Raw genomic sequence first — 15,926 nt, forward strand, 5'->3', positions numbered from 1 at the left:
AGTGTAGTTACTGGTTCATGATGGGATATTTCTTTCATTCCATCCACACTTAATTCTCACAATTACAAGTAAGGGGCACACTATGGCATTTTGAAAAATAACTAGTTTCACACCGAGAACTAGTTTCAAATTGAAAACAAACAATTTAAAAAAAAACTAACAAAACTGATTACCATTTTTGAGAAAAAGTAACAAATATTATGGAAGGGTTTTCTGACTCCAAGGCTAAAAGAGTTTTTCAGACAGAATTGTTTCAAAAGGAAGCCATTCTCTGAAATGTGGCTAAGTGATTCAGAACCAGCACCTTCATCCTAAAAGAGTCTAAAATAAAAGGTTGACAAAGAGGAAACAGAAGGGCTCTGTACGGTTCACCTTTAGCCTTGGGGGCTCATGCAGTGTGGGAGGAAACCCTGAAATAATAAAGAGAACGTCTGTTCACTTGGATCAGGACAGCCTGATCCTCTCCTTCGCCTCCAGGCTGCCACAGAAACATGACTCGTTGCTGAAGCAGATGCCATTGTTAAGGTAAAGGAGGTTAAAGAGAACCTTTATATAATAATAGGTTAAATCATCTGAGATTGTCCCAAAGGTCAAATATGGGCAATTTCATATGATTCGACTTAATGTAATGAGTAAACATAAAACAGCCCCCTCACACAAATACTCAATAGAAATTAGAAATAGACGTGAAATTTTGAGATATGTAGAATTGCAAACAAAACCCAACCCAAACAATCCCCCAAAATAATAGCTGTTGTTAAAATTATTTAATAACATACATTTTTTAAAACCACAAAATATCACAGTAACCCACCAACTCTGTTTACCTTCTTCAGTGGGGAAATCTGCACATGAAGGTTTTGGGCCCAGAGTCAAGAAAAACGAGTTTCTCAGAACACTGTTGTATAAGGAACATTGACGTACCTGGACAGCAACAGTTTACCCCGAAGCTGCAGGTCAGCAGCACAGTCTTCCGAATGGCAATTCCTTTCAAAAACGGTCTATGAAAGAGACACAAAGGAAGGTTGGGACAGGATTTCAAGGCAAGTAAGTAAACAACAGCTCATTCCCTTCTTGCAAATCAGTGGGAATTCATCCCCTTTGACCCTCTACCCCCACTTCCGGGGAGCCAGCTCCCCAGCATAGGGAGAGGATCCTTCTCAAGGTTCCAAGGAAGCCTACGTCCACCGTGGCTCTGATTTCACGAGCGTGTTCCTTATTTGATTCATTTCCTACTCTACTGAAGCGCCTCTTCAAGTTATATTTTCAAGAAGGTTACATGGTAGCTATCCTTGACTGAGAATATCTTTTAGGTGCTCTCAGATGAACAACAATCCTGCTGAGTAAAGAACTCTCAGGTTGTAATCTGGTCATCTCCCCCATTTGCTCTCCTGGGGAGGCAGAAAAATCTATATTTGAGATAGGTTTTGCCTGAGCAATGGGACTATATTGAATTTTATTCCCGAAGGGAAAAGTCAAATGCAATTAGACCATTAGGCTGAGGGCACTAACCACAACAGAGCAGAGGGGATTCTTGCCAGTTTCTTGGTGGGGCAGCCAGAAGTTAACAGGGACACAGTGCCTTTTCTCTAGCCAAGACTGGGCCTTAACTCAAAGACCCACCCAGTGCTGGGGCCAATGCTTGGCATGCCAAAACCGACATATTTCCAGAGTGCTTGCTGGATATGCCTGAGTGTGGGCCTATCTGTGGGATTGGCCAGGAAATCAGGACCAGCTTTTTGGGAAGGGTTAGAGCTTTCTTCTGTGGTACATAGACAACCTGTCAATCTTCCCCACAATCTGGTCTCCACCTCCCTAACGTTTCTGAACTATGGACAGCAGCCTCCCCAAGTTCTAGATGACAGAGACGCTTCACTACTGTTACAGGCTTTGATCATTTCAGTGGGATCTGGATACAAGTCTGTTGCCATCTTTTAGTTGTAATTTATTCATTATTAAACTTCTTCATCGTCACAGCTCATGTTTATGAGTTTTTTCCTCCTCCCCCAAAACACAGTTCCAGGTGATTTGCACCTCTCCCACAGAGTGAATTCAGGCGGCATCTCAGAGCACCAGCATGGGCGCCAGCAAACTAGCTGGCCAAAGGACAGTCTAGACTCGACCAGACAGAGTAATTTTGCCTATGGAAATTCATATTCCTGTGCCACATTTCCCAAAGAATAAAGTGCCTCAGCCAACATTCCCTTCCTTGATTATCAGGGAAAATATCATGGAAGTCTTGGGCAAAAAGAGGAAATTCCCATGTTATTTTGGACACTGTTGGTGTCAAGGAGAGAGCCAATTTCCAGGAGATTCCAATATAAGACATTTATGCTTTATTTGCCATCTCAACCGAGGAGAAAACAGGAAGAAATGGGCGTAAGGACTGCACGCGTGTCTTAGGCAAGGTGAAAGGATGGTTTTATGATCTTTAGGACAGAGGGAGGGTCAAAGGCGGCTTCCCCACCAAGCTAATGAAACTTAAGCTTGGAGGTCCCTCCCTGACATGGCCCTTGCTGAGGCTGTGCACCTAACTTTGTTTCCATAATTTCACTGTGTTTCCTTTAAGACCTCCTCTCCTACTATACAAGCTTCAGGCCTTACAAAACCCATATGGGTCCCTGGGATATAGTTCCCTCCTTTTATGTGCCTTTCCCATCTCACAGAAAGAGAGAGGGTCTGACTTCATGTGGAATGGTGGGGTGGGAAGAGATGAGAACTGAAGAACAGGATGTGACCTGTTATTCTGTGACATGCAGCCTGTGAGATCTCACCCCTGCCCCCCTTACCTCTGTCACCCTGGCTCTCTTATGCCAACCATCCCTCAGACTGGCTTTACAGTCCTCCTCCCCAGCGTCTCCCCACAAGTGGATTCCCAATTTCCTCCACCTAGTTCACCTAGTACATGTCCTTTTAACCGTCTAAGAGCAAATCAAGCCCACATCTCTGAGCCCCTTACAAGTTCAGGCCCCTGTAGTAAGGTCTTATAGTTCCATGCACTTTTTCCCTCTACTGCTCATCTCAATCGAAACTGATCAATTTTATCATTATATATTCAATGTTAGTCTCCCTTGCTAGAAGTATGCTCCAACAGGATGGGGGAACTGTATTGATTTTGTTCACCTCTATGTCTGCCCTCAGGACCTAGAATGTTAACACTGAAAGACCACATAGTGCCCTGAGACATAGGGTGGCCGTGCAAATGGGGACCCTAATGGTGGATGGCCCAGTGTAAGGCCAGGGATAGCACACTGTTCATCAATACCAAAGCTGCAGCCCCCAACCAAAGTAACTGTCCCTACACCACATGAACCGCAAAGCCTCCCAGTGAGGAATTGCTTGGTTATGGAAAAGCTAATTTTCCTTGTTCCGACTTTCCCTTGAACTCTGCTCTCTAACTCCTGTCCCTGAAACTGGATTCTCTAGCTGTCAAGCCCTTCATTGCTGCTGAGCTTCTACCCAAAAAGGCAAGCACTCAATCTGCCAGAGCGTGTGTGTGTGTGTGCATATGTATACATGTGTGCATATTATGCATGTATGTATGTATATATGAATATATACATACATGTGTATGTACACACACATACACATACAGATTATATGAGTGCTTACAATGACCAGCTAAAATTAAGTACAAACTATCAGGAAAAGATAAAACACTAGTTAAGAAACTAAGAAATTCGAAGTCCAATCCTAATTTTACTGTACTACATTAAGAATACTGACTTTTCCTCCCTCCAGGATTCAGTTTCCTCATTTGTAAAAAGAAAATAATAATCCAGATCAGTACTTAGCCAGGGTTAGGAACTCCCAGCTATTACAGTGCTTTTATTCTAGACACTGTGCATCACTGCTTACAGTGGCAGATGTGGGCAACCACAGCATGCACGAGTGAACACCATGAGGCTTCCTAACTGGTGTGAGGTATAAGGAGATAGTGGAGAAAAGAGTTGATGTGAATTTACCTGTGTGTAGGTAACCATATTTTCCAGGAACCAATGCAACAACACCTGCATGAGACTCCTTACAATGTGACTTTGATACTCCTTCCATAGAGAGGTAGGGTTTAATGCTCCCTCCCCTGAAATCTGGGTGGATTTGTGGCTACAGTGAAGTGATGCTGTATGACTTCTGAGGCTAGGTCATAAAAAGGAATAGAGCTTCCTTCTAGTTCTCTTGGGGCATTTGTTCTTGGAACTTAGCCACTCTGCAGCAAGGAAACCCAAGCTTTCCATGGAGAGGCTCACATCGAGAAAAACTGACAGCCACATCAACTTGTAGGCCATGTGAGTGAGTCATCATGAAAATGAGACTCTCCGTGAAGTCCTACAAACCCACTGAGCTGCCCCAGCTGACAGACACTATGTGGAGCAGAAATGAGCTATCTGGACCAGGTCCTGCCAAATTGCAAATTCATTAACAAATTCACAAACAATTTCCCCCATTTTCTTGCTATTACTGATTTCTAGTTTCATTCCATTGTGGTTAGAAAAGATACTTGGTATGATTTCAATCTTCTTAAATTTAAGATTTGTGTTATGACCTAACATGTGATCTATTCTAGAGAATGTTCCATGTGCACTTGAGAAAAATGTGTGTTCTTTTACTGTTTTGGTGGAAAGTTGTATATATGTCTGCTAGGTCCATTTGTTCTATAGCATTGTTCAAGTCTGCTTCTCCTTTATTGATTTTCTAACTAGATTTTCTATGCATTATTGAAAGTAAAGTATTGACATCTTCTATTACTGTATTGTTATCAATTTCTCCTTTCAGATCTGTTAATATTTGTTTTATTTACTTAGGTGTGCTGATGTTAGGCATATATAGATTTATAAGTGTTATATCTTCCTGTTGAAATGACCCTTTTTATCATCATGTAATGAACTTCTTTATTTCCTGAGATAGTTTTTCACTTAAAGTCTATGTTGTTGATTTAAGTATTAACCACTCCTGCTTTCTTTCGGTTGGCATTTATGTAGAATATCTTTTTCCATTCCTAGGTGTGTCCTTGGATCTAAAGTAAGCTTCTTGTAGACAGCATAGAGTTTGATCTTGTTTTTTAATCCATTCAGCCACTCTATATCTTTTTATTGAGGAGGTTAGTTCATTTACATTTAAAGTATTGATAGGGAAGGGTTTACTATTGCCATTTTGTTAACTGTTTCCTATCTGTCTTATTCTTTCATCCCTCTATTTCTCCCTTGCCATTTTCTTTGTTGTTTCTTTTTTGTTGTTATATCAATAGATTTTTATTATTTTCTCTTTTTCTTTTTTTATAACTTCCACAAGTATTTTCTTGGGGGTTACCAAGAGAGGTATGCATGAAATATCTTAATACAGTCTATTATAAGTTGATGACAACTTAACTTTACTTGCATTAAAGAATTCTCCCATTTTCCCTCTCTTCCCCCCACATTATATGTTATCATGTTCCAATTTATACCTATTTATATTGCATATCCATTAACATAATTTATAGTTGTTTTTAATACTTCTGTCTTTTAACTTTTTTTTTTTTTTTTTTTTTTTTTGAGTTGGAGTCTCACTCTATCGCCCAGACTGGAGTGCAGTGGCCGCTCCCGGCCACCGCAGCCTCGACCTGCTGGGCTCCGGCGATCCTTCCACCTCAGCCTTCCGAGTAGCCGGAATTACAGGCATGCGCTACCACATCCGGCTGATTTTTTGATTTATTGTAGAGATGAGGTCTCGCTGCCCAGGTGGGTCTTGAACCCACGGGCTCAGGCAATCCACTCACCTCAGCCTCCCAAAGGGGCGGGATTACAGGTTGAGCCACCGAGCCCGGCTCTCTTTTAACTTTTATTGTAGAATGAAAGGCAATTTACCCACCACCTTTACAGTAAGATACTATTCTGTTTTGTCTACATACTTATCTGTACCAAAAAGTCTCCTAATTTATTATGCTCGTCTTATTCCCCCCCCGCTCCCTATTATGCTTTTTTGTTGTTTAGCATCCTTTCATTTCAACTTGAACTCCTTTTAGCATTTCTTGTAAAGCAGGTCTAGTGGTGATAAACTCCCTCAGCTTGTATTTATCTGAGAAAGTCTTTACCTCCTTCATTTCTGAAGGACAGGTTTGCTGAGTATAGTATTCTTGATGGCAGGGTTTTTTTTTTTTTCTTTCAATACTTTGAATATATCATCACACTTCCATCTGACCTGCAAGGGTTCTGTTGAAAAATCTTCATTCCTAATCATCGGGGAAATGAAAACCAAAACCACCATGAGGTGTCATCTCACACCTGTTAGGATGGCTACTGTCAAAAAGACAAGCGATAACAAGCATTGGCAAGGGTGTAAAGGGTAGGGAACCTTTTACAGTATTGGTGGGAATGTAAATTGGTACAACCTTTATGGAAAACTGTATAGAGGTTCCTCAAAAAATCATCATAGAACTACCATATGATCCTGCAATCCCTCTTCTTTGTATACATCCAAAGGAAATAAAATCATTACCTCACAGAAATATGTGTATGCCTATATTCACTGAAGCATTATTCACAATAGCCAAGATATGAAAACAGCCTAAGTGTTTGTCAACAGGTGAATGGATAAAGAAACTGTGGTATACAATGGAATATTATTCAGCCTTAAAAAAGATCCTGTCATTTTCGACAACATGGACGAACCTGAAGGACATAATGTTGAGTGAAATAAACCAGACACAGGAACAAAAGTACTGCATGATCTCACTTATTGTAGAATCTTAAAAAGTTAACTACATACATGAAAACAGGGAGTAGTACACTGATGGTTACCAGGGGTGGGGGATATGGGAGATGTTGGTCAAAGGTACAAAACTGTAGCTACACAGGATGAGTAAGCTTAGAGATCTACAGAGACCTCTAGAGATGCTTAGAGATGAACAGCATGATAACTATAGTTGATAATATTGTATTATGTACTGGAAACTTGCCATGAAAGTAGATTTTAAGTGCTCTTACCACCAAAAAAAAAGGTAGCTATGAGAGGAGATGGAGATATTAATTTGCTTAATTATAGTAATTATTTCACAATCTAAATGTACATCAGAACATAGTTTTGTACACACTAAATATAAATAAAAATAACTAAAAATCAAATTCATGAACAAAATAAATGGCTATTGTTATTTGAAGTTACTAAAGTCACTACATCTCAATGTTTTTTATGCAGCAATAGAACATCAGAATACTCGGCCAATCTAACGGCCTTCCTTAATTGGGCAATGCTATAGCCAAAAATGGGCTGCAAAATCCAAGCCCCAGCAAAGCCTTGGCTTAAGCAAGACCCCCTACAAACTGAGAATGCAGGGTTTTTTTTATATGTTAAAAAGCAAGACACCGAAAAGTCAAGAAACCTGTGTCAAGTACTGTGGAGACTGAGGTTGAAATTCAAGAATTCCTGTGCTCTGGACCTGAATCAGTCTCTCTGGCCAGTTTGTTTCCTAAGAAATTAAAAGGCTTCTCTCTGGGGCAGGAGGGTGGGCAGACTAAAGCTTCAGAAGCTGAATGACAACCTTGTTTCCAGAAGCAGGTAGAAATGCCTTCTCCTCTGTACAAAGTGCAAAGAGCACAGGTTCTCCATGAAGCCAATGTGACAAACTCCTGATTTTCCTCTCAGGGAACAATCCCAACAGCTCCAACCTGTGCCTGTAAACACTTCTCTGCCTGCTTTTCCACATATCCCCCTAGGTCCTCTGGCAAACACAAGCTTGGCTGCCTGAATCTGACACATCTGAACCCAACTTGGAAGAAGTCTCTCCCATCTCCCCACAGTCTCCACCTGTGAACTGGCAAAAGCCAGTTCTATTTATTTCCCTGGAAGAAGCCTTTCCAGTAAATGCAAACAGATCTAAGAAGCCATCATCTCTTATTCTTCCCTGGTTAAAGGAAGTTAAAACCTTCCTCTCAGGAGACAACTATTTCCTGCCTCCTGCTTGGAGAGCTAGGGACTGGACACTCAGTGGCCTCCTCAGCCTCATGGATTCAGTTTCCCTGCTGGCTGCTTTCTCACTCGGGTTCTTCACTTCTGGTTTCCCTGAAGTAAAAGCAGCCATAGGAAATCCATAAGACAATGGGCACATTCCAATAAAACATTATTTAAAAAACAAGCAGTGACAGACTTGGCTCATGGGCTGTAGTTTGCTGAATCCTGTTCTAGAATATTTGACTGTTGGTTTTTCATTCCCTTCAGGCCAGATCAAAAAAAAAAAAAAAAAAAATACAATGAATCCAGTTCAAGTTGCATCTCTCTCTGAGCCAGAGCACAGAGGCTGGCTATGCTTTTCTCACAATGTTAAGACCACTAAAGTGAGGGCAGCCATGGGGTCACGTGATTCAGGGCTGGCATCTCAGTGGCTGCTTCTGGCTGAGGGTGACTTCAGAGCAGAAGTCATCTAGGTGCTCAGACTTTGGGGGGTTCATTTCTCCTACCCACATCTGCACTAGAAAATCTTCTCTTGTGGTCTAATAGAAAGTAGGATTCTTAGACTACCTCCAGTTGTCAAGTTCAGAGGAGGATCAGTTACTTGGACTTGGTGACATCTGTTTTTTTAAAAAAATACAATTATTGACATGGATTTGACACTGTTTATAGGGTTGCTATGGTAACCAAATTTCATGCTGAGCCTGAAAACAGTAGGACAATTGGATTGGGCAGGAATATATGCTTTTCAAACCCCACTCAAGGGGACCAAACAAGAAGGCTATTTAGCTAAAATGAGCAATACTTTTCCTGATAGGCAATATGATTTTGCAGAGGGCCTCTGCCCTTATAATATGGCATTCTGCCAGTATGACGGGAGTGACATGTCTGAACTGGTGTTCCTCCCATAGTCCCTCATGAGTTCCCAGAGGCCTCAGCCATGGAGTTAATGTTTGCAACCTCTAGCACCTTGCACAATATTCAAAACCTTTTATATAAATGCCAGGACCTGAGTGTAAGAGGTTTCTTCCTCTCAGTTATGTTTCAGTAGGCTCCCCATCCCCCTACAATCCAAAACAGTCCTTCATCTGACACATTATAAGTGTGCAAGATGGTCCCAGAAATCTCAGTTCCATTCAGCCCTGGGTCCAAATGAAGGAAGGAAAGGGCTCACTGCCTGACAATTAAAATCAGAGCAAACAGACACAGTTGCTTTCTAAAGAATATTACATCTTCGAGAATAAATGAAAGGCAAATGCTTCATAAAATTAAAGCTAAGACATTCCTTCTGTATCAGGGTCTGTACAAATTGTTCTTTCAGATTTTGAAACCATGGGTGGAAAATAGCTCTAGTGACCTCCCTCTAAACACAAACACCATACCAATGTTGTTTCGTGCCCCTGTGGAAAAACTGGAAGTGATAAGTACACTGCCCTGGGCTTCCTTTGGTTTACTGCACGACACTGCAGTTTGTTGAACTACTCCCTCTGACTAAAAGCATCATTTACGTGATCCAGTTCAACCTTCGTGATTACTGAGTGCCGATAGCTTCTTGGCAAGGTCTCCTGGACTCCCAACTCAGTGTCCTTGCCGGATCTTCCTGGGACCACCTATTGTGTCCTTTTACAACCTCAACTTTTAATATCAGTGATAAACTCTTTTCTAGGGGACTTCTGCCTTCCAGGACTGGAAATTCTCCTCGATTTTCACCCTGGAATGTTTTTGGTTCTATGTTACATTTTTTTTTTTAAAGTTGCTATTAATTAGACATAAGAAGAGGCAGAAATCAGAGCCAACAAGTTCAATAAAGGGGCTGGTGCTATCAGAAAAAAGAAAAAAGCATGCTAGCTGTGTTTCTAAAAGCTGCTGACCCGGACATGGGCAGGCAAGTGGGAGTGAGAAAAGTGGCCTTATAACTGGAGAGGACCCCCAGCAAGACTTTCCCTCATCTATCTGCAAGAACATCCCCTAAATGGGCACCAGGTTGAACTGCAAATAGCAAACACCTTGCACTTGATTTCCCAAATCATCTCAGAAGAACAGAAGGGCTAGTGTTTCTTCCCTAGACACTGTCCACTGGACATGTTTACACACCCATAGCCCCACAGGCTTTTGGGCAAGGTTTTCAATAAAACAGGTCAATTCAGAAGAAAATCCAATGAGCTTGAAGCTTCTGAAAAGAGTTCTGGAAGACTATAACATATTTTTTCCGCAAATTGCAAAAATAAAACATAACACAAAAGAAGAAATTTTGCAAATCCAACAGGTCACTTCAGGAAACAGCCCTGCTTTTTGATAAGCAGAAGTCCCCTTTCCTTTGCCCTTAGGGTTAAACTGGGAGAGAAAGCCTGAGACAGAAGGACATGGCCAGATTTCTCTGTCAGTAAAAACGATGAACTACTTGTTTTTCTCATATATTTCTGAAATTATATGATTTTCCATGTATTCCACCATGGTACCCTTTTTGAAGAGTATTTACCTAAAGCTGATGCCTATAAAAGTAGGATTGATCTGGTTGAAACAAGGATGAAGGATAAGAACTTGTTCCTCTAACACCCCTTTTCCTCCAGCTGGGCTGAACTGCTCCCCTGAATCCAGGTGTGCAATCTGGAATCCCCCAGGTTGCATGGTTTTGGGAGCCCATCTGGTTCTGATGTCTGGAATGACTCCTCTCCCAATCCCAAAGCCTTCCATTCCTTTTGCAGAGACATTTAAATATGATAATGAAAATAAACCTTGGAGCTGTAAGTAATGACATGTTAAACCATCTGTGCACCTCAGCCAGGAAAATATTACTTACAGGCCAGGCTGTGTAAACAGTAGGTGTTCATAGCATGAGCTATATTCTTACACACACAGGCACTGAGAGGACTGGGAGGGGAGGAGCAGACGGTGATGATTTCCAGCACAATGAATACCCAAAGCGTATGGCTTCAACAAAGTTAAAAATTAATTTTAGAGTAAAATAGCTCACATTTTACTTAAAGGATAACAAAGTAAAAATTCTCAACAAAGTCAATGCCTTTTCTTTCACCAGCCACACTTTCTCCAACTTGTTTTTTGAAAAGGAGACTCACGACTGGGCTCAGTGGCTCAGCCTGTAATCCTCCGCTTTGGAAGGCTGAGGTGAATGAATTGCCTGAGCCCACGAGTTCGAGACCCGCCTGGGCAACTTGGCAAGACCTCATCTTTACAACAAATCAAAAAAATTAGCCAGGCGTGGTAGCATGCGCCTGTAGTTCCAGCTACTTGGAAGGCTGAGGCGGAAGAATTGCTGGAGCCCCGCCTCCCAGCTGAGGCGGAAGAATTGCTGGAGCCCAGGAGCGGCCACTGCACTCCACTCTGGACGACAGAGTGAGACTCCAACTCAAAAAAGAAAAGAAAAGAAAAGGAGACTCACACATGTACTGTGGTGTAGGTTTGTTACTGTCAATCATATGCCATGTTCTCCTGCCCAAGAGGAATTCCCAGAGGGATCATGGAGCACATTTCTTTTAATTTTACAGCTTTCTGCTGAATCTGCCAGTGAAGAAGCTCTATGACGTCCAACCTTGGCAGAATGACCTAGTCTTGTGTTCTTTCAGAAGGGCTCTTTCAACTAAGGTTCATTGATCATTGACTATAGGCCAGACACTGTGCTAGGTGTTGGAGATCAATGGAAAATGAGATAAAATAGATTCTTGTCTTTATTGGGCTTCCATTGTAATGAGGGGGATATAAAAACAAGGAGACAGAATAACAAATTGTGATAGGTATCATGAAGGAATAACTACACAGCTAAGTCAGGAAGTACAGGGTAGTGGGGAGATAGTTCTCTGAGGAAGCAATATTTAAGATGAGATCTAAAAATATGAAGAATTGTCCATGGGGAAAGCATGGAAAAGAGCTTCACAGAAGGGGAATCAGCATGTACAGAGGGCCTGAGGCAGGAAAGGGCTTGGTAAGTTTGCGCATAGGCTAAAGTGCAATTTGTGGGTGGCACATATAAGAGCCATCCTGAAGGTGCTGTGGGTTGTAGAAAGAGTCTGGATTTTCTCCTAAGGGTGAGGGAGGTTCCTAATGGAGAGGTGGGTTATCCAAGGAAGAGATCTGATCTAGGTGACAAATGATGGTGGCCTGGCCTAGGGGGTGTCAGCAGAGATGAAGCAAAGAGGAGGGATTCGTGTAGTATTTGGGGTTGTGGCGGTGTGGCTGGCTTTTGAGTTCTAGTTATATGGACCCTCCCCATATCTTACCCTTCAGGCCAGACAATCCTAAAGACCTGGAGTGACTCACCTGAGAACCATCCAAAGACCCTAGATGGTACCACTGCCTCCCACCAGGGAGCCCACTCAAGGGCCAGCTGAGACTGAACACACCCTCAGAGGAAAGGAACTGGTGTCAGAGGAACTCCTGCTTCCTCTAGAGCCTGGGTTAGACCCACTCCAAAGGGTTGCCTCATTCTCTCCTCACGACAACTCCAGGAAGCCAGCCTCCCAGGAAGGGAAGAGTCTAATCTAGTGCCATCTCCCTACTTCCATGATTCTCACATATTTCATGGAATCCCACAACCACCCAGAGGCAGGCAGAGTAGACGATGGCACTCCCAAGTGACAGGTGAGGAAACTGAGACTCCAAAGGAATAAGTACTCTGGGCTGGGACCCTGACATCTCTCCAAAGCCTATGCTCCTTGCCCAGAGAAGCCAAGGGACAGAAGAGGCCTGGGGGCGGGGGGGTTCTCTGATGTGTGGGCTATATTATGTATTATTTTCTATCACTGCAGTAATAAATTACCATGAGCTTAGGTGCTCAAAATAACACAGATCCATTACCTCACAGTTCTGTACACCAGAAGCTTGGTGAATTCAGTTTGCTTCTCTGCTCCAGGTTCTACAAGCCAAAATCAAGGTGTGGGGCTGGTCTGGGCTCTTATCTGGAGGCCCTCAGGGAGAATCCACTTCCAGCTTCCTTCAGAGTGTTGGCAGAATCTAGTTCCATGTGGTTGTAGGACTGAGGTTCTTGCTTCCTTGCTGACATTCACCTGGGAGCCTTTCCCAGTCCCATAAGATTATCCACATTCCTATCACATTGCACACTCCATCTTCCAAACCAGAAAGGGCATGTTGCAAATCTCTCTGGCCTCTTCCTCTGCCTCATTCCTTCTGCCTCCAGCTGTGACTAGACTGGGCCCATCTGGATAATCCAGGTTAATCTTAATCTCCCTGCTTTAGAGTTCATAACCTTAATGATACCTGCAACGTCCCTTCTGCAAGGTAATGCATCATAATCACAGGCTCCAGAAATTAGGCCATGGACATCTACCTACCACAGTGAGTGACCCAGAAGCTTTGCTGTAGCCATATCCCTTTGAGGGTCTCCTGAGGAAGCACAAAAACAATTACAATTTTCAAAGCTCTACTCTGTGTACAGGGTTGAAGACGGCCTCTGTCATCACCACTGGTATGCTCAGCTGAGGAAGAGAGATAAGGGCCCCTTACATGACCTGCCAAGGACAGCGTTTCTCCTTTCCCAGCACACGGTCCAGCCAGAACTTCCCGTGATTATTTCATTCAGTTCCATACTCTCTGTTTCAGCAGCTGAGAACAACTAGTAACTAATTATGAGTCAACTCTCTGGACATATAAGACAGAACCTCCAATGGCTGACATGTTAGGCCTGCCCCAGAGCACTGCAACAAACTCCTAACTGGCCTCCCCAGACCTAGGCAGATCAAGCTACCTGAAACACATCTCTGATCTCCCCGAACTCAAAAAGATGTAATGTCTCCTTTCCCCTGCAGAATCAAGTCCAACTCCTCGGTCAGCGAACAAATGGCTTTAGACTGCAAGACTGAATCTCCAGTCCCAAGGGCCAATCCCCATCCCCTCACTAGATATTCAGTCACATGAGAGACCTGGAGCATCCATCAGTCCCTCCTTTTCTGTTAGTCATCAAAGCCTCCTTCCCTGAGCATCCTAATCCTACCTCTCCCTTAAGGCTCTGGCCAATTCTTCCTTTCTCCACAGACCATATCCTTCACCTCAGCTAGAAATGGTACCTGGAAAGGAATTCACACACACTAATCTGAATCTCACTTTATAAGTTATTCCTGGACTACCTGTAAGTCCCCTGAAAGAAGCAGTGTCATATTTATCTTTTCATCAAGATCTTACATGAAGCAGGCACACAATTGACTAAATTGCTTCTGGATTTATTGTCCTTTTGAATGTTTTTATGGTTAATGAAAACAAAGTTTATGGGATTTTTTGTGTTTTTTGTTTTTTAAAATCAAATATCCCTCTGTCCTCATCCTTTAGGGGAGAGACACAAGTCTTTGTTTTCCTTAAATTTTTAAGGTGGGAGGTCAATATTTAGAGCTTTTAGGAATTGCCACACTGCTTTCCACAGAGGTTGCACTAGTTTACACTCCCACCAACAGTGTAGAAGTGTTCCCTTTTCACCACATCCTCTCCAGCATTTGTTATTTTTTGAGTTATTGATAATGGCCATTCTGACTGGAGTTAGGTGGTATCTCAGTGTAGTTTTAATTTGCATCTCCTTGATGATTCATGAGGTTGAACATTTCTTCATGTGTCTCTTGGCCACTCGTATGTCTTTAGAGAAGTGTCTGTTCATATCTTTTGCCCAGTTTGTAATGGGGTTGTTGCGACCTCCCATATGACCCCGCAATCCTCCTACTGGGAATATACCCTGAAGAACTCAAATCACTCTATAAAAAAGATACCTGCACACGTATGTTTATTGCAGCATTGTTCACAATAGCAAGAACCTGGAACCAACCATGCTGTCCATCAAAAGAGGACTGGATTTTAAAAACGTGGTACATATACATGATGGAATACTACACAGCCATAAAAAAAAAAATCATCAATTTTGCAGCAACCTGGATGGAACTAGAGTTTATAATACTAAGTGATCTCTCACAGAAACAAAGATCTAAGTATCACATGTTCTCACTCATAAGTGGACCTTGAACATCTATATCTGTCTGGGGATGGGGGGACACCCCTTATCAACAAGGGTGCCTGAACGATGCATATTTGTATACCTAACCCTTAACTGTACCCCACAATTTTAAAATAAAAAATATGTTTAGTAAAACAAAAAAATTTAGGGTGGAATGTGTGCTTATCAGACTGCATGTCCTACAGAGGCCTGCAGCTTTCAAGCTCCACTGTCCCCAGAGCTCCCAGAATCCCAATCCAGTCTCAGCATCAGGAGCAACCCCGCTATTCACTTGCAGAGCCTAGCACCAAAGCCCATCTTCTCCTAAGACTGCCCTTCACTCCAGCAGTCTCCAATATTTTTGGCATCAAGGACTGGTTTCGTGGAAGACAATTTTTCCACCGACAGTAAGGGGGAGGAGATCATCAGGCATTCGATTCTCATAAGGAGCATGCAATCTAGATCCCTTGCATACGCGGTTCACAATAGGGTTTGCACTTCTATGAGAATTTAATGCCACTGCTGATCTGACAGGAGGTAGAGATCTGCTCCACCGACCGCTGCTCACCTCCTACTGTGCGACCCGGTTCCTAGAAGCCACAGACTGGTACTGGCCCACAGCCTGGACGTTGGGGACCCCTGCTTCACCCTACAGAGGGAAGGCTTAGCCTTTCAACTCACTGCAAAAACCTTCTGATTCCTCAGTAAGCCTGTACTGGACATGCACTAGTCACTGTCCCCCATCTGTACAACTATTCTACTTTAACTCAGCTATCAAAAGGTGTCCGATTAATCCTTTCAAAATTTAAATGAAGAGGATTTAACGCACCTCTCTGTACAATCCTGGGTACCATAGGCTCAGTGCCTTTCGATTGAAGAAATTAATGCATTTAAAGTAATAAAACCCTAACGTTATCTGGCAACATGACCTACAGAGCTCCCATGAGTTTCTCCTTCCTACGACACAGGTGAGATGCTCTGTGTAGAACATCACACACACACACACACACATACACACACACACACAGGTTAAAGATCAGCTCTGCTTCCTGGAGTG

At 42.7% G+C, this 15,926-nt stretch overlaps 1 protein-coding gene across 1 annotated transcript in view; it reads right to left on the reverse strand.

Moving 5' to 3' along the window:
- LOC103256188 (integrin alpha-9-like) overlaps positions 1-15,926 on the reverse strand; it is a 199,028-nt gene that overhangs the window by 146,479 nt on the left and 36,623 nt on the right. The window contains exon 5 of the mRNA XM_021710451.1: positions 925-1,001. Within this exon, the coding sequence (XP_021566126.1) occupies positions 925-1,001 (77 nt within the window). The remainder of the gene's footprint in view (positions 1-924; positions 1,002-15,926) is intronic.

The sequence above is a fragment of the Carlito syrichta genome, unplaced genomic scaffold (assembly GCF_000164805.1).
Source record: "Carlito syrichta isolate Samal-C Ts95f unplaced genomic scaffold, Tarsius_syrichta-2.0.1 Scaffold289019, whole genome shotgun sequence".
In the NCBI taxonomy this organism is placed as follows: Eukaryota; Metazoa; Chordata; class Mammalia; order Primates; family Tarsiidae; genus Carlito; species Carlito syrichta.